The sequence below is a fragment of the Amblyomma mixtum genome, chromosome 3 (genome assembly GCF_055824585.1).
Source record: "Amblyomma mixtum isolate Tamu chromosome 3, ASM5582458v1, whole genome shotgun sequence".
Taxonomy (NCBI): Eukaryota; Metazoa; Arthropoda; class Arachnida; order Ixodida; family Ixodidae; genus Amblyomma; species Amblyomma mixtum.
Genome location: NC_143014.1, coordinates 45,131,653 through 45,155,820, shown reverse-complemented (window position 1 = coordinate 45,155,820; position 24,168 = coordinate 45,131,653). Strand labels below are relative to the sequence as shown.

The 24,168-nt window shown below is 45.3% G+C and overlaps 1 protein-coding gene, 1 long non-coding RNA gene and 1 pseudogene across 3 annotated transcripts in view; 2 read left to right on the top strand and 1 right to left on the bottom strand.

Annotated features, from left to right (window-relative positions):
• Positions 1-4,366, top strand: part of LOC149350010 (Kv channel-interacting protein 4-like) — a 425,036-nt gene extending 420,670 nt beyond the window's left edge. The window contains exon 8 of the mRNA XM_089579016.1: positions 1,207-4,366. Within this exon, the coding sequence (XP_089435142.1) occupies positions 1,207-1,254 (48 nt within the window). The 3' untranslated portion in view covers positions 1,255-4,366. The remainder of the gene's footprint in view (positions 1-1,206) is intronic.
• A 10,998-nt stretch (positions 4,367-15,364) lies between these two features.
• LOC149350009 (uncharacterized) lies at positions 15,365-20,606 on the bottom strand. The gene is made up of 2 exons (XR_016290198.1): positions 16,643-20,606; positions 15,365-15,736 (listed from the first exon to the last, which is right to left on the bottom strand). It is a non-coding gene; the product is annotated as an uncharacterized LOC149350009 (long non-coding RNA).
• LOC149350008 (uncharacterized) lies at positions 19,884-22,303 on the top strand (annotated as a pseudogene). The gene is made up of 3 exons (XR_016290197.1): positions 19,884-20,243; positions 20,948-21,031; positions 21,231-22,303. The product of XR_016290197.1 is annotated as an uncharacterized LOC149350008 (transcript).
• Positions 22,304-24,168: the final 1,865 nt, after the last annotated feature.

Sequence of the window (24,168 nt, the reverse complement as noted above, 5' to 3'; positions counted from 1 at the left end):
TCATTTGAATTCCTTGATTGCCAAGCAGCGAGAGAAAGTGATTGATAGTTGTCCGCATGTTCTTGCACTTTGGTGCAATCACATAGATCAGCAAGTGCCCACCCCATCTTCTTCACTATCTGTCTCCGTTGGTGTCCATGTTCTACCATTTGTCATTTCATCACTGTGCAGAGAATGCAGTATGGCAACCACGTTCATGCTCTCATGTTTGACAGCTGCACCACTGCACTATCGTCTGCACATGTGGTTCGCCTTAGTCCAAATGGGAAAGTACAAAGGGTCTGAGATGGGAAGGCAGGAACCATGAAAGAAATTAGAAAACAGAACTGTCAAACATGCCTTAGCAACTGCTCCACAGGATTCACTTTCATGATTATAATTTGGAACCAATCTCAATCTTAAAGCCAGCAGCAGGTTAATCTTTACACATTGGGATTCAGATAAGATGAGAAGTGAAACAGCCATTCTGGTATTGGCAAAGAAAAAACTGATGCCATGGAGCATTTTGTTTTGAGTGCACACGCTCAATGCAGTGCACCGTATTTTTATCCATGCGTGATCTTGCTGTAGCTGTATCAGCTGTATCCCTCCTCCATGCTTCATTGCTTCCTCGTCTTGCACTAGAGACAAAGATACTCAGCTGAGAAGAGTTTCTTGAACCTTAGCTGAGTTCGACTGCATTACTTAATGTCAAGATTGGCATTGGCAGGTGGCCAGCGGCTTATTGCACATGAAACATGACGTATCACATCAAAATGTGACTTGTGTCAGTTGTTTATGTGCAGCAATGTCAAAACTATAAAGAGAATGCGTTCTGGCTTGCGCCGATAATTTGTGTTCCACCTTGTGGGGTGGTGTATGTGTGTAAAAGACAATGTTTTTGTCACAAGCTACTGTACGTTTGTATGCACAATGACGAGCTTCCATCTCTATGACTTGCAAAAAGGAAACTGAAAAAAAAAAAATGCACTCTCAGTCTTTGCAGAGCGGGCAGGCATACTTCACCAGTACACTAAGGCGCACTGCTGGCCACACCTTGCAATCTATGACTGACACATCACCAGAGTGCGCAAGCTATTTGTTGGAGTTACCCTTTACACGCATTGTACTCTCATCCTCATGCAAGAAATGGTTTCCAGTAGAACTGACTTGTCCATTTTGTGCACTTTTATGGAACTTACCGAGGTGCCCTATGTCTCTCTGCAGGATGAGAACATTTCAAAGTCCATGTCCGTCTTGGACACTATTCTGTGATGCTGCAACTGCGTAAAGAAACGGGCAGCTGAATCCTTTGTTCGACAGCGAGTGAAGGGTGCGCACGAGAGCGGACGCTGCAGGCGGTCGGCAGGCACAGCCCATGCCCTGGTGGCTCCACTCATCAGGACCCACTCCCAAGCCTGCACTGCAGTGTGACGAAAGCAGCGAGTGGCAGCCCGTGACTCATACCTCCTCAAGTGCCAAGTAAACATTGTGGGTCTCTGCAGCGGGCTGCTATGTGTCTGGGGACGAGGTGAGGCTGGCCAGTGCCTGCTGCCAAGCGTCCGAAGCGTGTGGAACTGTGTACGCTGTTCTCGGTTTTAATGTTGTCAGGGTCTGGGTGCCCAGATTGTGGAACTGTGACAAAACTTGCCAAACAGGCAGGCTCGCAGCCTGTCTTGCTTGGTGGGGCAAAATTTCTCCTGTGCAAATTTTTGTGTGTGCAACTTGATCTGTGGACTTTTGCTGTTTGCCATTGTCTTTTTACTCTTTACTCTCATATCATTTACTCTGTCGTAAAATTCTGTCCTTTGATTATGCATGGTTCCGCTTTTTGTTAAATTGTCAGCTTCGAACGTTTCTGGCAAATGAAGTTTGATTTCTACTACCAGGCCACCAGGCTCACAGAAACCATGTAACGAATAATGGTGGCTGGTATTTTATCTAGTTACTATCAAGCAAAGTTATTGTCATTCAAACCAGTGAAATTCAGCATGACAGGAAGACAACATCCCTGGTAAAGAAAGTAGCGAGTCCTTGTACCTGATTCATTGCATATTCTACAGCCACCTGCTGCTCGTGCTTCTACGTAGTTTTCTTTTTGGCTGGCAAACATATGCTCGTTTTCAAGAAATTGTAGCTGTCAGAGAACACAAGCATCAGGTGCATCTAAATGCTTCACATTGGTCGGGGACCCTTTATTAACACTTACTCTATTATTCCCCGCTTTATTATCAAAATCTAGAGGCAGTGATTAGTATTTTCTTTTCTTGGGACAGCACTAATGATATTACACAGAATTTTTTTTTTTATTGAAATACATTCCATGCATTATATGCATATTGGTATTGCTTTACTTTTCTCCCAAGTTCAACCTAGATGGGAATTCACAGATGAAATTAAAATGCTGCCAGTTCTATTATAGAGCACGCACTGTTGCCTCAATTTTACAAGTTGTGTTCTCTTCCTAAGGGACAAGTAGAAACCTTTTTGGGACATACTTGTTGTTTAACTGTGAGGCTTTACTCATATGTTAGGTAACATGCGATTGCATGGATGTCTTTCATCCTGCACGCATGCTACATGCTCTCCGGACACGATGTGAGCAGAAGTCGCTCAAGGTGTCTTCACATCTGTTTTCTAGAAATCACAAGAGACTACAGGCAGTCCTGACAAGGTTTGTCCCGGGTTAATTTGTGACCTTGCTTGTATTAGAGTGTGCTGCCAGTAATAGTTCCACCAAACCAAGCTGGTATTTCTGGCCCTTGTTATGATTTGAACACTGCTGTTATGTGCTGCCCACTTTCTTCTTTTTTTTCTTTTGTGGGCAGCTCTGTTCTACTGATCCATTAGTATGTCTCTTGGTACTTGCATTGTGTTGTTTTCTTCTCCGCTTATTCTCTGGATGTGCATAGCAGTTGCAGATCAGTACTTGATGCTTCCATGCTCTTTCCTTTGTGGGGGCCCCACTGAGATGATGTCAGTGCTGAATCCATGTGCCATTTCAACCGAGCAAGCCCATCAGTGGTGGGCGTGCACATCGCAGGCGCTCTTCTTGATAGCTGTTCCCTGGGCAGCATTGCACACTCTACATATCTCACTTTGTTTGCGCAAAGTTTGCTGGATTGATGCGCGCAGAAGCGTTGGCACCAGCCAACAGCTGGAGAGCTGCAATGCATCTTTCTTGGTGATTTTCTCTGTCAAGCATGTTGAAGTGCAATGAAAGGTTGGCTTGACAAAGTGCAGTGTCATGACTTTGCCAGGCAAGCCTTTTCATTTGGACAACCCTGCAAATACTCTAGTTTGTTTCACTTCCATTTTTAGACTTTTAAAAAATTGCTTTGATGCAGCTTTTATGCCCAGCTCAGCATAAGAATGAAAGTGTGTTGTTACAAATGACCCAGCAGCTGTTTGCTGATACATAGTGGTTACATTGTTTTGAAAGCTCGAATGGGTCTTGTTTGTACACACATTGATATATATAAATATATATATATATATATATAAATATATACATAGCAGAGCAATCATACAGTGGGCCAAGGACTTTGTTTGAGAGAAGAAAATGCCACTGTCTGCCAAATGATGTTTCTCCTGTGAAGTACTGGATTCCAGTGAAGACATGTTTTATGTTTTGCGCGTAGATAGGTTTACAAATGTTCCCCTCTTCAGCCTTGTGAAAAAGTTGGTCATCTGCAGATCTGATTTGCAACTAGAGGTGTCACTGCTGTTGGAGGACCTCTCATGCCATGGAGTATGTTTGTCGTAGTGCAGCTGTTACAGTGTGAATGTCATTTCCCATGTTTCGTCGGCAATCAGGAGTATATGCTCCACTCTTCATTAGCCAATTTTTACGTAAAGAGGTTGATGCGTATAAACTGCTCCCTGTTTCTCTCTTCTATAAATGCTAAATTTTAGAACTTTAATCTTTTTAGCCTGTAGTAGAAGACTTGTTTATTTCTATGCTTTGTCTATCCAATGCAGCCTTTCTCAAAGCTGGCTGGCTGGCTGAATATAACCCTTATTTTTCTGTGCACATATTTTCAACTCAAGACTTGTGCAGTGGGTCAGCTGAGAAAAGCTGTACGGGCATGCTTTTCATGTTGATACCATATGCTTAAATAAGAATTATGTGACCTCTTTTTATTTCTTTTAACATGCAGGAAATTGGCTTGATTCGGTTAAATTTTTTTTCTTCTCTTCATGAGTGTGAAGCAGTCTCTAGTTTCACACAGACGCTCACTTGAGATACTTTTCTTGCAAGTGATGATGACAACACAAAAAGTGGAGCAGTGTTTCTTTCAGCACTTCAGCCATTTGTATTCGGTACATTTCAATTGTAATAAATTCAAATGTATATATGATACAGCTAAAAAACAGACTGCAAGAACTGTGTGGGATAAACTTGTCTTACTTGAATAGCCTCCGGGCTGCCACATAACGTTTCTAGGGTATGCATACACTCCCTTCAGTTACCGCCTCACTCTGCATGCTGCTCCAAAAAGGTATGTGAAAACTGGTCTTCCTTTTCTGTCCAGGCGCCAGTACAGTGGTTATTCCACTAGTGTTGTGCTCACTGCACTGGATTCAGTGAGGACAGCATTAGTTTCTTGTCTTCCTTTAATGCAATGAAATTATTTCATTTCAAACTGCTTATTTGAAATTGATGACACTTGCAAAAATGTTCTTTAAATTTCAAGTCTTGTAGCATTGAAGACCTCTCGCATCATCACTCAAGTCTTCAAGTATGTTGCTGTTTTAGGGTGTTACGAAACAATTTAGGAGGGCATAGTTGCAAGGCAGGTGGGGCATGCAGGCCATTTGGTGGGAACGCTCTGTGTTGTCGCCTGCCTCTGTTCTGTCTCTTTTTGCAGTTTTGTTCTTGATAATGCTAAGTTCCCTGTGGTGCTGCTTTGTGTATGTGCAAGGCATTGCCAAAGTACAAGTTTGTAGAATTTTGGCAGTGCCTTTTGAGTTGCTTTATTGAGACTATCGGGCAATCAAGTTTAGCTCTCATTATCTGCAGCACTGTAATTTTTGAGGCAGGTTTGGGTTTCAGTATATGTGGCACCACAATCTTGGAAGCTGCAAATTGGCATGGCTGCAACTGTTTTTTAGTCATTGTAGGTTGAAGTGAAACTGCAGTGCAAGCATGGATTTAATTAAGAATGTGGCAGAAATTGATCAGACAAGCAGCTCTTGACCGTTCTGCCTCTGAAAAAGTTATGCAAAATGGCAATTTTCAATTGATTTCTTTATTTGTATGCCTCATGCCAGCTCGTGAAGAGCTGACATGAGTAGAACAACTGGCTTGTTATGCCTTGCAGAGTTTGATTAGTTAGAATTGGTGCCATTGCCAGTAGGAGAAATCCCCATACAATCGGATTTTCTCTTGATCAACAGTGCAGTAACCTACATTCATTGTGTGCTCCAAAACTATTGCGTGTTGAAGTAATGATCAATGTGAATGTAGGTGAGCAGACTAAAGAAGGTAGACTTGATTTTTTCAGTTCATTTCAATTAGTTTAGTTGCTAGTAGCACAGCTACAAGAAAGGGAACAAATATAAAATGAACAAAGAGCATTGCAATGAACATTGCAATGCTCCAATGCAATGAACATTGGTCATGACAGGCTGAATTACAGGAGACTACATGCATAGAGAAGGTTATGAGAATTCAGGAGTATTCACAGTTTGCAAATTTTTTTGCACGAATGTCGGCCTCCCTGCTGAGCGAAAATCCCTTCTATGTGGTGGAACGGTGTGTCTTAGGGCTGAAAGGTGCAGCAGTAGAGAGCCAGATATAATGCCGCGCATCCTTTCCGTGAGCTTACATGCTAGGGCTGTAGTTGTTATGCACGGATTAAGCACAGCTCTGCCAAGTCATTGCTTGGCATGTCACAGCAAAAAATGTGCCCCGCCTCCCTGCACGCACCTGCCTCATGGTGCAGTCACGACGGAGGAATGAGCAGCTGTGTCACCATCGGTTGGCAGGTGCATACAGAAGGCTTGCGAGAGGTCACCAGTGCTGCTCCCAATTTCTGCCCCAAGGATGGGCTCTGTCGCCATAGTAAAGGGAATTTTGCTTTGCCGATAAGCCGACTTTTGGAGTTTTAAGTTAAAAACTGGTGCAGTCATTCATAAAAGAGCAGCAAGTTTTGCCCAGTGTACAGTGAAAAATGTAACTCTCAGCTGTTTTAACTTGCTCTTTTAAACTACACTACTATGATGATGCACGCTTACAGGCCATGAACTAAATACCAGTGGGATATGTTACTGCAAAGAAATCACTAGATTCCCAGATACAACCCATCATTATGTCTGGGGTAGCCTATAATCAAGGATAGCAAGAATGCTATATATGCGGTTGAAACGAATTCTGTGCCCGATTTTCAGCATCTCTCCATGTCAAAACGCGGAAGCATTTGTTTGCTCCTTTGCGTGCGCTTCGTCATTGTCAGTTTTCCTATAGAACTTTTGGCGGTTTTCACGACGTAGGCGCCACACAGTGCGGTCGCGCCGCGATCCCGTCTACGGGGAACGAAAGCGAAACTATCGCGAACCATTCTAGCTTTTAGCGTTATGCCGGTTATGCAATCGCCAAGTTCTGCTTACCTTAATAATGCAAAAAGTAAACTCTAGACATGCTTGATTTTTTCTGACTTTACCTCCGTGTAGGAACTCTCAGCGCTGGCGACCTTGACATCGCTCGCACGGCGGACGTTTGCAGACAGAGGTAAACGACCTCCAGTTTTTCATCGGTTCTGTGTTTCGCACCGACTAATACACAGTTTTTAGTTAAAACTATGCGCTCAACTTCAGTGAAAAATCGTGACTCAGTCGTGCAATCAAGGAGTCCTCTTTGCGGTTCCCATCTTGGCTCGACTGCGGCTCCTCCTATAGTTCGTGAAAATCGTCATTAAATAAGTTTTAATAGCTAACATTTACAGTTAAGTGCCTGGTAAAATTGCAGCTGCGTAGCTGGCAGTTAAAAATTGTGCCCTTATCGGTGTGTGTTAAACCAAAACCACGTGGCCTTTGAGCGCGTGCAGCCACACCCACAAGCAAACATCGCCAGGCGGCCCACGTCTCTCTCCCAGTCGAGAATGATATGTCCGAGGGATATCCCACAGATATCTTAAGTGGGCGATCAGATATCCCGGGTGGTGCGAAAATGTTACCTGCCGTCGCGTGGAGGCGTCTGCTAACCTACACGTATCCGCACCAGGTTATGGCGAACCACATGTTCCTCCGAGCCCAGGAGCGATAGGTGTAATTTTTGTGGGGTGAGAGGGACCCTCGACCACATAATATGGAAATGTCCGTACTCTCCCGGGGGAGGCGGTGTAATATAGGTAGCAGGGAAACCTGGGAGACCTTGCCGCGCAGCGCGGACCCTGACCTCCAGCTCCTGCTTCTCCAACTGGCTGAAGGGGCCCGGGTGTGTGTGTGGGGGGCGGGGGGGGGGGAGGGGGGGGTGTTTCTGTTCTTTGTAGGAGAATAAAAGTTTTCACTACTACTACTACTACTACTACTACTACTACTACTACTACTACTACTACTACTACTACTACTACTACCACCACCACCACCACCACCACCACCACCACCGGTTATGTCCTACGCATTTCTATCTTTATGGTCATTTGATGGTGAGGGTGATGTATTTTTATTGCGCAAGGGCAGCCTCAATTGGCCAAAGAGCGTCATGGCGCAAGGATTTTTCGTCTAATCAAGGTGGAGTCAAATACCCATTTCCCAAGCACTCGATCTACTCCAAAAAAGCCGAGCACCAGGCAATGGAAAAGCTTGTACCCATTGTATCACCGGTGGGTGCCCGGCGGCGCTGGGGATCGAGCCCCGCACCTCCCGCATGCGAGGCAAATGCTCAAGCCACTAGCCACAACTGCGTTTTTTTTATGGCTGCTTGCTGCGTGACCCAGGGGGATTCGCATGGCACTGCACACGATCAGGGACGCAGCGCATATATGTTGGATCTGTAAATTGTTTTTTCGCAGTGAATTTCTTATGTCGCGCATATACCGGGTGTTTCAGCGAAAGTGAACCAAAATTTTGGGAACAAACTGACTACAGCTAGGATGCTTCTTTTGCCATAGTTGTTCTGTGGACGTTGGCGGCCACCATAATATCGCAAAAAGCCTCAATTTTTAAATTAAATAACGAAAATGCGAAAATTATGTTTTAAACCATTCGATTTAGGGGGGCCCATTGCATACGCAGAATTGAAGAGCGGCATCCATATACCCTAATGGCATTGCTCAATACGACTATAAAAAATAATAGCGCCGACAGCATGGAGCTGAATTTCGCATGTCTCCGCACCTCCAAACAAGAACTGAGCGGGCAAAGAGCGCCTGTGACGTTTATGACTCCGCCTTTCGTTTCGTGACGTGGCTGACGTCGGTCACGCGCTCGAATTGAGCAGGCATATCGCGACCGGCTACAGCGTTTCGTTCAGCGCGCGGCGAGTGCCAGCGTCAAAACAAAGCGAGCGGCGTTCCTGTCTGGGTGATGCGCCGGCAAACTTCAGCGGAGTCGCTCTTTAGACAACACAGCAGAGAGATCACGTGATAGTGATTGACGTCGCTTCGCGGCGCAATGGCGACGCGCGCTTTTCGAAAAGGGTGCGCGACGGCAGGAATGTGTTCAGCCGCAGCGCCGAGGGAAGGCACGTTTCCGGAATTCTAAAAACTGATGTGGATACTACTGGCGGCGGTCTGCAGATGTCCTATTACAATCAATCACCTAACTCTAATAGTTAAAAAAATAAACTATTCAAAATTAGTGAACCAGCATACTAGCTAACATAACTGACTTGTTTTCTGATGCTCCCCGAAGCTAGGATAACAACGTCGCCGTTGCTATCTTGATAGCTGACAAAGCCTATTTTTTAAATTCTGGTTCACTTTTGTTGAAACGCCCAGTATGTTACTTGCCTCGAAGGGAAAGTTCTTGTATCCTTGCCAGAGAGTGCAGGTAACGCACCAGGGGATTGATTGATTGATTGATTGATTGATTGATTGATTGATTGATTGATTGATTGATTGATTGATTGATTGATTGATTGATTGATTGATTGAAAACTTTATTTAAAGAATGGCAATTATCGGAGTCTTGGGTGGTCCCCTTATTCCGGCAGCCGATTGGCCTGCACTGCACTGCGAACCAGTCCTCGTTGCTGGTCGGGGTCCTCGCTGTACAGAATGGCCTCCCACTGCTCCAAATTCAAATCAAATTTTATTTTCCTTCGTAGAAGGTACAAGGATGGAGAAGCGCAAAAAGCAAATTGGGACATATTCCACATGCTTTCTACGTTTCTACGTTTTTATAACTCATACACAACACAGCCTTCACTCGGCATAACATAGGTCCAACTCCGGATCCTTTAATTCGTTCAGGCGTTGGGAGAAATTTCGCTCCGAAAATATCAAATAGGAGGAAATAAAAGATGCACGGGACACTCATTCGACGATCACAACACGCGCGTAGTGCCGGCGGACGACGTTGTTTTGCCAAGTTGCGCAGGTGCCGTTCGTATTACCAAGGGTTCATCATCAGCCTGACTACGCCCACTGCAGGACTATGGTCCAGCGCTGGATTAAGGGGGGGGGGGGGTGTCTAAGGGGTCTGCAGCCCAGGGCCTCACCTGTGACACCAGAGAAGGGGGCCCACTTATTCTGGCTTGCTTAGTATACGGAACCGCGGGGGCAATGAAATTTTGAGCGACACGTATGAAGCGAGAAAACCAGAACGAGGAGATGAGCCCCCACCTGATGTAACTTCGTTTAGCCGAATCAGTTGGGGAGAGCTTGTCGAGCTGCAAAAACAAGAATCCCCCGCCACTCCGAGGGGGCGTCCTTCCTTACGAAGCGATATGCGTTTGCTTGCGGATTGCGGAGAGGTTTTCGTGGTTTTCTGTCAATCTCCCCGTCCAGTGGCGTCTGATGGTGTAGTGTTGAAGGTGTAGTGTGTTTGAGAATCCTGGCGTCGGCATAAAATCCGCATTTACAGAGCGGCGAGGCGGGCTTCCCGCCTCGCTAATATGCAGTGCGGTGCTAGATGTGAAAAATACTTTCTTTGCGGCCTCTGCATGGCTTTCAAATGTATGGAAATGCAACGGAATTTGAAGCGGCGTCTACTTGTGCGTGTATCACATACGGACAGTTGAGAAAATAAACGCACGCAGTAGAATGCTTCTGTCAGCTACACGGGTGGATTGTTCGAGTTTGAGTTTCGCACATATATGACATTTCGTCATCAGAATTGTTTTATACGACACCGGATTTTCTTCTTTAGCTTTGCCAAACTGAAAAACAAATCAAGCTGTGCTCGCTTCCGGGAAGTCCCACGGTTTCGCTTGGTGCTCCGGCGGCCGCTAGGAAAGCGAAACCCTCGTTTATCGCTTTAAACAGTTTACGGGCTTTGACCTCCCTAATCATCTCTGGCTATGCCGTACGCCATAGTGGAAGGCTCCGGATAATTTCGACCACCTCGGGTTCTTTAACGGGCACTGACATCGCACAAGAGAAGGGCCTCCTAGCATTTCGCCTCCAGTGAAATGCAACCGCCGCGGCCGTTCTTTTTTCTCGGGATTGGTTTTGTAGAGCCAGGTGAATTTTAATTTTTGAGGACATAAAAGGCGCAATAACTGCCTAGCTAACTTCTAGGTGGACACCTCAACCGCGTCTTGAGGGGAGGGAGGAAGGTGTGAATGAAAGGAGAGAAAGTGGTGCTGTTGTGGAGGGCTCAGGAATAATTTCGACCACCTGCGGATCATTAACGTGCACTGAAATCACACAGCACACGGGCGCCTTTTTGCATTTCGCCTCCATCAAAACGCGGCCGCCGTGTGGCTGGGTTTGAACCCAACTACTAGGCTCAGCGCCGAGCTTTATAACCACTGAACAAGGATTTCTGCTCTTCAGATGTGCCCACGAGGGCAGTAGTAAACGCTCATCGCGTAATTAAATTAATTTTAATAACTTTTAATAATACCCTTTTGGGGCACTAATTAACGAGTGTTTCTATTTCCTAGTCGCTGCCGGAGTACCCAGCTCAACTGTAGGAAGCTAGCTCAGCCTGCTTTTCTTTAATGCGTTAGCATTAAAACAGTGCTGCGAACGAAAACCCGTCTGTCGGCTCATGTACGGCGTCATGGAGGAGGAGAGGAGGCGGCGCGCGCTACCCGCAAGCTGTCGGTCGGCCCACGGTTCTTCCGTGGCGTTGGGCTCTCGACCACAGACGGACATGTGTCGCGCGTCCCAGGAGTCACGTTGTGTTTTGTGCGCTGTAAAACTGACCGATGCTAATGTACTGTTGCATGACTGCCATTGATCGCACTACGTTCTTTTTATTTAATTTGGTGGAATTACAGTGAAACACGGAATATATTCCAGTAGTGTAGCAGGGGGCACGGGGTCAGTAGAGGGAAAGGGAGAGGGGGCCTACATGCGCCTTAGCCCAGGGCCCCCATTTTTCTTAATCCGGCCCTGCGCACTTGTGGAGGTAAAAGTTAAATTTTTGTTCTTTCATCTGCACAAGTGCGCTCTCCAGCCGCTGTCTGATAGTAGAGCTATAAGCTTCGTTTGAGAAACACGTGGTCCGGAGACTTTTGTCCCCGACTGTACATGCGCCAAACAAGCTAGGTTAACATGCGTCTAACGCCAGTTGTCAGTCCATTTATTCAGTGGTCGTCGAAGAATCCTCAAATTGTTTGTTGGGGTGGAGGTTTCGCGCAAAAAAACAAAAACAAACAAAGGCATGTTGAATTGTGGTTCGCAACTACTTTCGATGGTTTTCATCAATAAAGGTGATGTTCGAAAGAAAAAAAAAACCTGCGAGTAAATATGCAAAGACGTGAGCAAGAGCTATATAGCCCCCAATGCAAATTACGCAACAGAAGAATAAAATGGTCAAAAACAACAATTTCCAACACAACGATTTGCAGAAAAGGAAGGAAATAGCAAATCACAAAACACGGGAAAGGCGCGATCACAGGGCAAGACGTAGGGAAGCGTAGGAATCGCTTAGCACGTGTCCGCGTGCGTTTATGAAGCACCCGCCTAATATTTCACGAGCGCAACGCATAATTCGAAATTACGAGGCGACTGCTTCGTTTCTGGACGTTGCCAAAACTGGGCACAATTTCGGTTTAGCGAATGCACTTGCGCTAATCTATTACGTTTGTATCGCGATCTCCCTGAAGCAGACACCAGCTGCGTACTGCGGCAGTGAATTCCTAGAGCGAATAAAAAGTGATTTTTTTATTCCAAAAATTTAATCAAATGAAACTTATTTGATTTTTGTTGAAGGCACCTGTTGACAATTTTTGTTGAAGGCGTGTCGGGTGTAATCAGAACGTTAATTCTGATCAACAGGACTTCGATCGCAATTCTCCTAAACGTATTATTGCTGCTCACTGCGCAACCAGAGTGCAGCTTTTCCAACGGAATCATGGGTAGCTTTGCTCACAAACTGCAAAAGTGTTCGGTTAAAATATAATAATATATAAAACCAAATCTTTGAACTCGCATGTTTTAGCGCGTTCGAAAATTATGAACTGCCGATATGGTACTCGACAATAAAAATAATTTTGAACCCATTTTAATGGATGACACAATGTTTACCAACGTTTGCCAGTATACTTTGAACACTGGATAAGCGGTGGCAATCCTAGGCCAATATAGCCAGCTCCCGGAAATGGCATAGCCAATTCTGGCAAAGAGTGGAACAACACTGGCTAACATGGCCCATGATAGCCAGGATTCGATGATGGCACAGCCAGCAATGGCAAACAGTGGGGCAATCCTGGCTAACCTGGCCCATGATAGCCAGGATCTAATTATGGCTCAGCCAATACTGGTAAAGCGTTGGACAACCAGGGCCATTGTTGGATGTGCTAAGGAGTGGCACAACCAATATCGGATGCTCACTGGCAACTATGGGCCTAGTTAGGGCCACGCTTTGCCAGTGGATTTCCAATATTGGCCCGCTGCCGTGTGCTACCTGGGGCTATGGTCCTGCACAGCTACCCATTGCTGTGCGCTACTGCCTCTCTCATTAACGTCCTGATTACATTGGATACTGTATAGATTTGTGTAGAACGCTTCGGCTATTTTAACTATCTTATCCATATTGCTAATGACGTTGCCCTCTTTGTCTCTTAGCGCATACATCTGGTTTTTACCTATGTGTATTTTCCTCTTCATTTCTTTCAGGCTACCTCCGTTATTTAGAGCATGCTCGATTTTCTCTATATTAAACTTCCTAACGTTGGCTACCTTGCGCTCATTTATTAACTTTGACAGCTCTGCCAGTTCTATTCTGTCTGAGGGTTAGACGCTTCCATGCTTTGGCGTTTCTTAATCAGATTTTTCGTCTCCTGAGATAGCTTGCCGGTATCCTGTCGAACCATCTTACCGTCCACTTCCACTGCGCACTCCGTGATGATAGCTGCGAGATCATCGGTCATTATTTGAACATTAGGATCGTCTCTGAGTTAGAGCCGAATATATGTTCTGCAGCGATATCCTGAATTCCTGTACTTTCGCTCTTACCGCTAACTCGTTAATGGGCCCTTAAAGGGTTAATGAACAAAGAAACTGCCGCGGAGGTTTCTGGTCGAATTGACAACTGTGCCACTGAGAGTGACCAAAACAACCCTCTTTTGAAACAGTAATGAGCATAAAGTACTTATTTTAATGAATATTTCTCAAACCTCAGCACCTAGCTGCTGCCTGTGAAAGCTCGCACAGTACAGTATGTGACGTGATTCTTACCCGTCGCAGGCTATCGCCAGCACGGACAGCATGAAAATGAACGCGTTCGGCGTGCTCAGCTTCACTGTACAGCTCATTTGGTTCAGCTTCCTCGTGTCCACGCTTCAACATTCTCTGCCTGCCTCTCGTGGTTGTATACTTTGGGCGACTACTTCCCTGATTGGGACTGGGACTACTTCCCTGATTGGGAAGTAGTCAGAGTTAATTTAAAACCCCCACTGCCGTCAGGGACGGCGAACCAACCGGCGACGGCGAACCATTTCGTAGCAGAGACGGTACTAGTAGCGCCATCTTGCGCCCGCCAGAGAAACGGGCAAGCGGGGATTCCTGAACTGGGCACTTCCAAGCCAGCTTGCCTACGGCGCTTTTAAGGGTAGGCGTGACATCATACCTGCGAACTCGTGGGCAGGCGCTCGCTGAGTGCGGCCCGGTGGCCGCTCTAAAAACGACAAAAATACAGCCATCCGCTCAAAAATAACCGGAATGATGACTGTATACTTTGGTAATGGCCTCTCACAAATGAAAATTAGCGCTTTCTCAGCACTTCCAGATATTCATTCAGTGCCCTTTAAAGGAGCTCTGAAAGCTCCTCCAGGGTTGCCAGATTGGGCTATTAATAGCCAAATTGGGCGACTTTTTGTCCGAGTTGGAGTCAGAAATTGCGTTTTGGCTATGTGGCTACTTTTGGGCTACATCTTTTTCATGGGTGGAAAAAGAAGTTAATGTAGTTATAATGTGCTCTGTTACAATTATACAGTGACAGAAATGAAAGGCACGCTGGAATCAAAATGCAGGCTACAGCAGGTTAAAGAAATTGAGCGCGTCTGCTACAAAATGACAATTAGTAAACGCTGTGTTCGAGAAAACTTATGTGTTTCAGGCGGTCAAGGATCATGGCCTTTCGATTTCTTTTATAAAGAGGGGACACTACGTGAAAGTTGCCCCCCGGAAACACTTCACGGCCTATAGACTCCACTTAATCCGCCACCCGCGCGCGCGCGCCACCGAACATTTAGACTGTTGCCGTCGGCACATGTGAGCGTTAAACACTAAGAGAACTGAAGTCTCCCTACGTGGTGCTAATGCGTAAGCATTAAATGCTACTGCCCAGGCAGCACAACAACATTGGCCGAACGTCGCGCAAGTGTTGGCAAAACTTGGCACGAACATCGGTCCTACACTGGCATTTGGGCCGAGCGCTACCACTTCACACATTGGCCTTACTTTCATACCAGTTTTGGGCCAACGCTCGGCCGATCAAGCGGCCAACGCAGTCCCGATGTTCGTTCTGCAGCATGGACCAGCAAAGGTCTCATACTGGCATCCATCTTTCAAACATTGGTAGCCAACTTCCAAACATTGGTAGCCAGCTTTCGAATAATGGTTTCCAGCTTTCGAATATTGGCATCCAGCTTTCGAATAATGGTTTCCAGCTTTCGAATAATGGTTTCCAGCTTTGGAATAATGGAATCCAGCTTTCGAACGCTGGCACATGCAATTAACCCACTCGCCAATGACCGGCACTGTGGATGGATGTACATACATACCATTCTACCTAGCAAATATTCATAAATGAGGTTGCGAAAGAATTCCAGAAAAAAGACCCGTTTATTGCTTTGAGTTACAAGAATCACGCTTCTAGCGCACACAGGATGGTTTGCGCTACCACCAGCCACCGTGGGGAGTAAAGAAAAGGGGCCCAAGAGCATGGTGGCAGAGGCTGTGGGAAAACAATTTATTTTCAAGTTTGGTGCGTGCCGATCAGGTTGGACAAAGCATCTCGGCAAGCTGCTGCGGCACGGCTAAGGCATCCATAAAGCGCTCAACGGAGCTGTCCTCCAGTGAACTGATCAGTCATATCCAAAGTAATCGTTGCACTCCACTTGCAAGGGGACTGCTGGACTGCATTCAAAGAAATTCCTCGTCCAGTTCTTGCACGATGGCCTCACGAAGCGCCAAGCCTGCAAAGAGATGCATGATGTCATGGTAAGTTGAATTATGGCCATCACAGAAGAAAAACAAACATGATTAAATAACACCGAATTTTGTGAAACACAGTCCTCGTGAAGACACTAGCAACATATTTTACACGATAATTTTAAATTTATTCTTAAGAACCAGCACCACATTAGTTGCACAAAGTGGAATTTAATTTACTAAACTTCTCTTATACCAAATGGTTTAATTTAGTCCAATGTGTCGTGTCGCACTCCCAGTAAATATATTCAATGCGAGATAAGCAAATTAATGTGATATTGAAAACAGATTAATGTATTATTTTGTTTTAATATAACTCGTATCTCTAAATTGCGAGGTAATTTTTTATTCCAGTAAACATGCACAGGTTGTAGCGTCTCTTCCACATGGACGTCAAAACAACATTTTTGATTAGTTTTATTTAATGGGGTTAAAGATGCGGCTTGCGATTTTTGACGAAATACGCTGAACGCAAGGAACTCAGGGCACCTTTGTTTTACCTTAGTTGCTTCACATGCATGCTATAGTTGGATTCGAAACTGCAACTTGAAAACCACACAAAAATACTAGTCTTATAGTCCAGAGTAATGCCCTTTTTCATTGCGAGAGAACTTGGGCAAAAGCTTTAACCAGTAATTGCGGATTTTCTATTGAGTCTGCAAGAGTAGAAGGCAAAAAGAAACACTACGGAAGTATTACACATATCCTTACCAACTAGTCTGCAGTGGAAAATTAATTAAGCGGTTCCGATTTCCGTCGTGCATAAGCGGTAAAGGACATATTCCCGAATGCATCCTATCTGAAGTCATATGAGTTCAAACCCGCTGTTAGCCAAAGTAGTGAATCTTTAGTGAGTTCATCTCACCAAAGACGAAAAATTAAATTCTCACCATTCGGCCACAATTCCACTGCGCAAGACGTCAAGCAAGCCATTTCGAATGAGAGTGGGTACACAGAAGTCGTCCTCGTGCTTTTTGGCTCGCTCTCTTCTCCTGCCTAAAAAATAAAGGCGCATGTAGTCAAAGCAACATTTACTACAAAAACCACTTTAACTTCCAGACGTATATCAAGGTAAAAGAGTTTTAGTACTTACAAAAGATCTTGCAGGCGGTACGAACAGCGTCGGAGCTCTCCTAATATATGAGTGTGGCTTTTCGCGTGCACAGACTATGAACGGTGCTAGCTCGAGTGTGCATACATTTTGGTGGTGGTGGTAGTGGTTTATTTAAAAAAAAAAAATAATAAAAAAAGTGAAGCAAAAGAGTGTTGCCGGCCGCGGCAATTGCTATCTAATATCTTAAGCACCCGAGCTGCAGCCGGCGGAAACGAAAGGGAAAGGGAGAGGATAGTGAGGAGAGGTATAGAGGGGAGCGACAGCGAGAAAGGACAGGGTAGAGCTTTGTACACTATTTACAAAATACAAAAGTAATCAAGTTCGCGCCGCTCGCGCGCTAATGTCCAAGCATTGTCCGAAAATAAGTGCGCGCGAGCGGCCACTGCGCACAATCACTTACACCAGAAGTAAACTGTATGTACATAGCCGCGCGCACGTAGCGTCCCGTCTCGGATTAATCGCGCGCGCGGCACACTGCACTAGCGGCCGGGGTGGGGCGCCCGGCCGCGTATACCGTCCGAGGTAGCACCCACGGAGCGTTCGTGTCACGCGTGCACTACCTGGCGTAGAGCAAGCGGGGAGTCAAGTCCGCCTGCTCGATGAACGCACAGAGGCTCACCATTGTTCTGTCACGGGTGCGCGCACTGCCGCGCGGCCACAGGAGCGCTTCGAGACTGTCCGGGATGATTCCCAGCGCCCTGTATGCCGCGAGCATCTCGCGACGCGGCACTGCAGAAGCGGTACAGCGAAGGAGCATGTGCTCCAATGTCTCCACTCCCTATTGAAAAAACTCTGCGTGAGTTTGCACGAGAACAGTGATTTTTGTACGATCACGTTCATTTTGCACACAAATGCGCAGAAATTGTGCGTTACCTGTACGCATTCTGTGCGTCCTGTGTGTACATATGCGCGTACTGTGAGCTGATAGACGTTCACGCACACTCTTTGCGTGTAAAAAATCGTGGACTCTCGTGGAGAACTCTCTGTACGTGGACATCTGCGTGCTGAGAGGGGGCTTGCCGAAGCTGTGCGTGCTTATGTGCGTACTGAGCAAGCTCAGTGAGGCTGCTTGTGGCCATGTGTGCGTTTGCTTGCTTAGTAGCAACTTGTCGAGACTGTAAAGGCCCATTTAGGGTGAAAGCAAACAAGGTTCGAGCATTCAGTTAATGATTACTTCTCAATAATGAGCAATAAGCTCACGTTTTGCTGTTTTATAATTTTCGTCTTGGCGTAAGTACCCATTAATCATTTTCAACTTCAGCAAACAAATAACCAAAAAATTATCTTTTAGTGCAAAATGGTTTCCTTGGATACTGCAGGGACCTGTACATGACAACATGCACACTGAGCAAGAGCTTGTCAACATTGCAAGTTTATAGTAAAATAATGTAAAAAACAAGCTGCTAATGACTCTTACAGCATCCTTCAGTTCTTCCTTTAACCAATCCTGAAAGTTACAGATATCTTATAGATGCATGATGAAAGCCATCCAGAGCACTTATGTTGTTGCCCGTCATGCAGACAGCCATATTTCGAAATCAGAAGCAACACAACCATTTGTTGCTTGCACTCGAAAGGAGTCAATCAATGGAATAACTCTGAAAGGGCAACAGTGTTTGTTAGGTGCAACAAACAAGCTTGGGGATATAATCAGGTTCAATCAAACATGACGTGCAGAAAGCGAATTGTGAGCTGTAACAGGAATGTTACGAGGCAATTTCCAAAACCATTTCCAAAGCAATTTCCAAAGTCATTAGCATAAATTTACATACACGTAAAAAGGCCATGTAAGCCTACACGAAAAGACAGTTTTGAATTCACAGTTGGTGTCAAAAGTTCAGAAATTAGTGCCCTCTCTCAAATTCAGTGACAAATCACAGATCGATTAATTAATTCCCAGTATGGCTCCAGAACAAATCCAATGAATCTCAAATGTGCGAAGTATATATACCACACATGTTGCCTGATTAGCACCAGCATTGCATGATGCATGACGAAGTATCACACTCTTCATTCTTCTTCAATCTGTTTTGAAATTTGCACTACCACAAAGACCATCTGGATGTGCTATTATTCCGTCATATTGCTGAGAGTCACATTCGGAGACCAAGAGCAACACAACAGTGTGCTGCACATGAGTGGATATAATGCACTGGGACAACTGTGCACAGTAAGGAACGCTTGTAAGGCGTCAGGTATTTGCTTGGGGAATGTAATCGAGTTCAGTCATGTTTCATGTGTAGAAAGGAAGATAAAAGTTGTAGCAGAACTATGAAATCCAACATCCAATACTGAACTTCCCCAGGTGATCTACACACACATAAAAAGCACGAAAGGATAAGCTCAGCGGTACTGTTAAGTTTGATGCCCTTTGAGGTTTGACTTGCGCGTCTGTATGCAACCATCAGATACCATCTTGAAGTTACCAGAATGCCCAAAACAACTTTGTTGAACTGTTCTACTCTAAACTGAAATACTTTTCCTTAAAACATTTTTTTTTGCGACATGCTGTGTAGCTAATTATAAAATAAAGAAAAGAAGCTGATAAAATTTTCTCATCTCAAACGTACTGATAAGTACACAAATCTGAGTGCTTTCAAGAGAGGTGACGCACCCGGTATTCAGTGTCCAGAAGCATACATAATGCTGCAGAATCCTATAGCAAGAAAATTTCTTTTAGTTGACAGATGGCTATGTCTGGTTACAAAGTCAATACCAAGTAAGGCACATATCCTAACCTGCAATTACAGGAAGCTGCACGTGCTTCATAGGCTGTAACTCCGCCAATAACTACTACATATTTCCCACCTCTAGCACGAGTGCGGAATCAATATACAGCATGGAAACAGCAGTTTTGTTGCTTTAGCTTCTTTACTATGCTGTTTAGGCAAGGGACGAGTTGAAATATTTGCATGGGCAGTTCTCGATTGAAGTAACGTAAAAAACATCCGCACTCCTTTCTGCTGAAGCGACTGGTGGACCACTTTTGCATGTCGCATCTCGTATGACTTGCTAATGGTACCTTCGGCTGGTCGCTCCGGTTCTCTCGTTCAGAGCGACTGGAGCGAGAGCAGCTCCCAATCAGAGGCGGGGTGGAAGACGCACCAGCCGAACGCGTAAGCGCTCTTCCGAGCAGTGAGAGGGACGGAAATAGCTGCAGAGGGCTACTTCCGCCAATATCAGACCACAGCGCCGCCCGGCAGCCGACCATGCCCGCGACGTTCCGAAAGGCTCAAGCGGCTACCAGGATAGTGCCGTCTGTCTGCTAGGTGCAGGCAAAAGTAGGCGAAAAAAAGTATCTGTACCGTCCCGACAGCTTCCCAATATGGACACCCCGACGACCGCTGCGCAGCATCTGCTCTTCTGCCTTTATGACGGTAAGTTTGCAATACGAAGAACGCGCGCAGTGTGTTATGGCTTTCGACTCACGTGCTGTTGACGCAGGCTTTTTCCCGCGCTCAGCCATAGTGTCGCTTGGTGTTCTGTGTGCGTCCCAGGCCACTTTCGAAAGCACATATTGAGGCAGTTTAGCATGCAAGTGACTGAGCGAATTCTACAAGTGACGCGACGTAGCGAAAAATTACCGACTTGTGTTGGAACCTCGTCGCGGTGGCCGCTCGAAATGTGTTTGCGCCGCGGCACCAGATATTGCGAGCGTTGTCGCTTTGCTTATCAAAACATTTATTTGTTAGGTGCACTTACAAATGACCCACCTGTGTTTTGCGGGCAAGCATGTAGCGGTGTGCATATGCGAAACCCCACGGTCAGTAGTGAAATCGTCAGCAATTGTAAAAATCCAAAATGTTAGGCGATCCCTCACGAAATTCACTACCGGGGTCATAATACACTTTGAGACGGTTATGTCAGCTCATCAGTTAAATTATGTGCATGGGGCTGAGGACTTGGATTATTTTCTTCTTGACAGCTGTTGGAGTTAACGCACTTCTGATAGTGTGAAGATTTTTTTTGTTGTTGGCTTCTGTGGCAGACTCTCCGGGCATAAATAAATTGCCTTGCCTGCCTGTCATCCATGTGTGAGGAAGTAAATTAAAATGTTTTTCCAATTTTTGTTCCTGAACAGAAAGCCAAGGAAGTGAAAACGAAGTACATCTGCAAACAGTGCCTGAAGATGGGCAGTCCAGCAGCAGCATCACTTCACCTAATGGTATGTATATATACTCCCAGGTGGAAATCTCACCTCTTCGCTTTGAAATCACTTACCTTCTTGCAAAGCCTTGCACGTCTAACATTTATCAAGCAGTAGCATTAGTACATGTGGATTTTGCACTTGTACCAGAGCAAGCAAGCTCCAAGCTTCAAGTGGTATGAATGTGCTAAATTTTTCTCTTTATATCCTGTGACAGGTACGTGGACTACAGGTGAAACTAGGCTGCTTCTCGACCATTATGCGCGATACACACCACAAGTTGGCCCTCAACGGAGATTCCGCAGCAAGAAGATTATGTACGAACAGATCGCACAAGACATTAAAAGAGTGCTTGGAATCGCTCGCACAGGAGTGCAGTGTGAAACCAGATTCAAGACGCTGGCGAAACGAAAGCGCAACGAGGACAAGAATAATGCAACCTCCGGCCATTCTCGCTGCGCAGTGTCATATGAAGAGGAATTTGCAGCAATCAGGGCAATCGATGATAGCATCGAGCCAGAGATTTTGCGAGGTGTAAGAAAAGTTTCGTATAAGAAGACCATACCAAATACTGCTAGTGCAGTGCCTTCAAGTGTAGACAGTTCTGATGGCTGCAGCCAGGAAAGTGTTAATATATCGTCTGATGACCATGCAGCAGATTCTGGTTCATGTCAAGGGACAGAAAATAAAAGGTGCCGCCCAGACAGAAAGACGCGCCCAAGCACATCTAGGATGCAAGAGATGGCATTTTTTTTGAAGAAATGAGAAAGGTTAACAATGAAAAAGAAGGTCGGCGTGAAGCAAGAGAGCAGAGAAAAGTCGAAAGGCACCAGGCACTACTCAAAGCTCATGCTGAGCAAATGGCACTGATGAGGGAGATTTTTAACTCCAAATAAACAATTGTTCATGATTGAAAGATCCTATTTATTCAAGAATATTATCAAGCAGCACTTTAGACAAAGTTCCTTCGTTTGTACCTGTTGAAAATCACAACATGTGTTCTTAAAAGAGCAATAAAAGTTCGAGAAAAGCAATCATTTGTCCTCAACATCATTGCAGCTTCAAAAGAGCTGTACCAAAGCTTCCCTTTTCAGTTCTCCAAGCCTCCGAAGGGCACTATCACGAGCAGTTGGTTGTGTCGGTTGGTGCGTTGCCAAGTCTCCTTGCTTATGCCTGCAATGCCCTTCGTCTGTATCGTCATCACTCAGCAGGTCACCAACATCACAGTCGCCGGCATCCAGACAAATGTTATGAAGGACACAGCAGCTGAGGATGAGCTGGGTAATCTTGTCCACAGTATGAAACTCCACAAACCGCAGCTGCCGAAATCGTTGTTTTAACATGCCGAATGCATTCTCAATTTTCACTCGTGTTGCAGCATGGCGGTAGTTGTATGAAATCTTTGCCCGAGTCATGGTGCCATAATTCCTGAAAGGTGTGATCATATACTCCCTTATTGGATACGCTGCGTCTCCTAAGATGTGGTACTTGTTATTTTCGCATACCACTGGTAATTCTTCGTGCACTGTAGACAGCCTGAGGACCCTGGCATCATGTATCTTGCTAGGTGTTCCCGTGAAAACGTCTTGAAATCTGCATCTTGAGTCGCAAATTCCTTGCATCGTCAGTGACACCTGGTCATGTCTGTTAACATAGGTAGACTTAACCTTGTTGTCCGGACATCGCATACACACATAGGTGCCATCAATGCAGCCAAGCACATTGGGGAAGCCAGCAATCTGAAATGTATTAGTTGCATTAGAAGAATAACATGACATTTCCTTATAGCATTATATGCATGTTACTTCCATGCTTCGATTCTTCTGTACTGTATAAATGCTAAGACTTTGACATCAAACCTAATAAGCAACTACGTCGGCTACCTGCCCACAACTGTTAGGCAGACTTTTAAAAAGATAATCCCTAGAAAGCTTGTAACATCATTCATGCAAGAGCTTACCTTCTCGAATTCTTGAGCCACAGCTTCTTTGTCGCTTGCAAAGTAAATGATTTCTGGGGCAATGCCACATAAAAATTCCATGACTCTTGTGATCACCACTTGCACTGTTGAATCGGCCATGTTGAAGAGGGTGGCTACTTGCCGCATTGATGCCTTGTTGCCAGCGTACCTGGAAATTATCATTGCATAAGAATGGCCTACATTCATAGAGCATCAATGTAGATATACATGTGTGGAGATGTGATTTGCCTTGTCCCTGCAGAGCACTTCGATGTTCCTGGCTGCGCTCTAAGTGCCCCGGAAGCACTTTATAAAACACGATATAAGAGACCAATAAATATATATAAGGAAACCCTCATCTTTTCCACCGCAGCCTGGCAGAAAAGCTACACAAGTTTTGAACAGGTGTGGTTGACGTGCCGATTTATCAGTTGTAACAATCGCCTGCCTGATGTAGCAACGGTGGTAGCGGTAGTAAAAATTCTTTAGTTCCTTCAATAATCGCATATTTGTCAGGCAACCAATTACGTTTCAAGATTAGGCGTCAGGATTGCGTTTATATCGGTGCAAAGGAGTGGTTGTATAAAGGGACGCTTCTTTTCTCTTTATTTCTTTGCCATCTTTATTATTTCCCAGCCATACCCTTGACTATAATACAGTTCGTGAGTAGACATCAATCATGGAGGTGAAATCCAGAAAGGATACGGACAAGTACTTTTTTTATCGCTTTAAAGAGCAGTCATGCAGCTGGTCTATTTGGCATGTACAGTACAAAACAACACGAGAAACGCACCCCAAGAACATATCTTTTCCCGATTCAATACATAGAATAAACAAAAGACTGCTCACCAAAGAAAGGAGAGAATGTGCTCCTCTGCAGTTTTCACCGGGGAGCCACCGTGAGTTGCGTCCGAGGGGTAAAACCTAGAGCCCTCGAATCTCTTGATTAGCCCATGGCATGCCTTCATAGGGAGACGAAAATTCCTGCGAAACTGGTTTAGAACAGGCATATATAGACAGCCGCTGTCACAATGTTCACTCAACTTTTTCTTACCTCTTCCTCGGAGTAAAGCCGCACTACTGTCTCCACGTAGTTTGTGACCTTCGGTATTTTTTGCGGAACACTGAACAGTTTGGCGAACATCACCTCGTAAGCTTCACAGTCGTCGGAGCTAGAGGAGTCACTGCTCTCTCC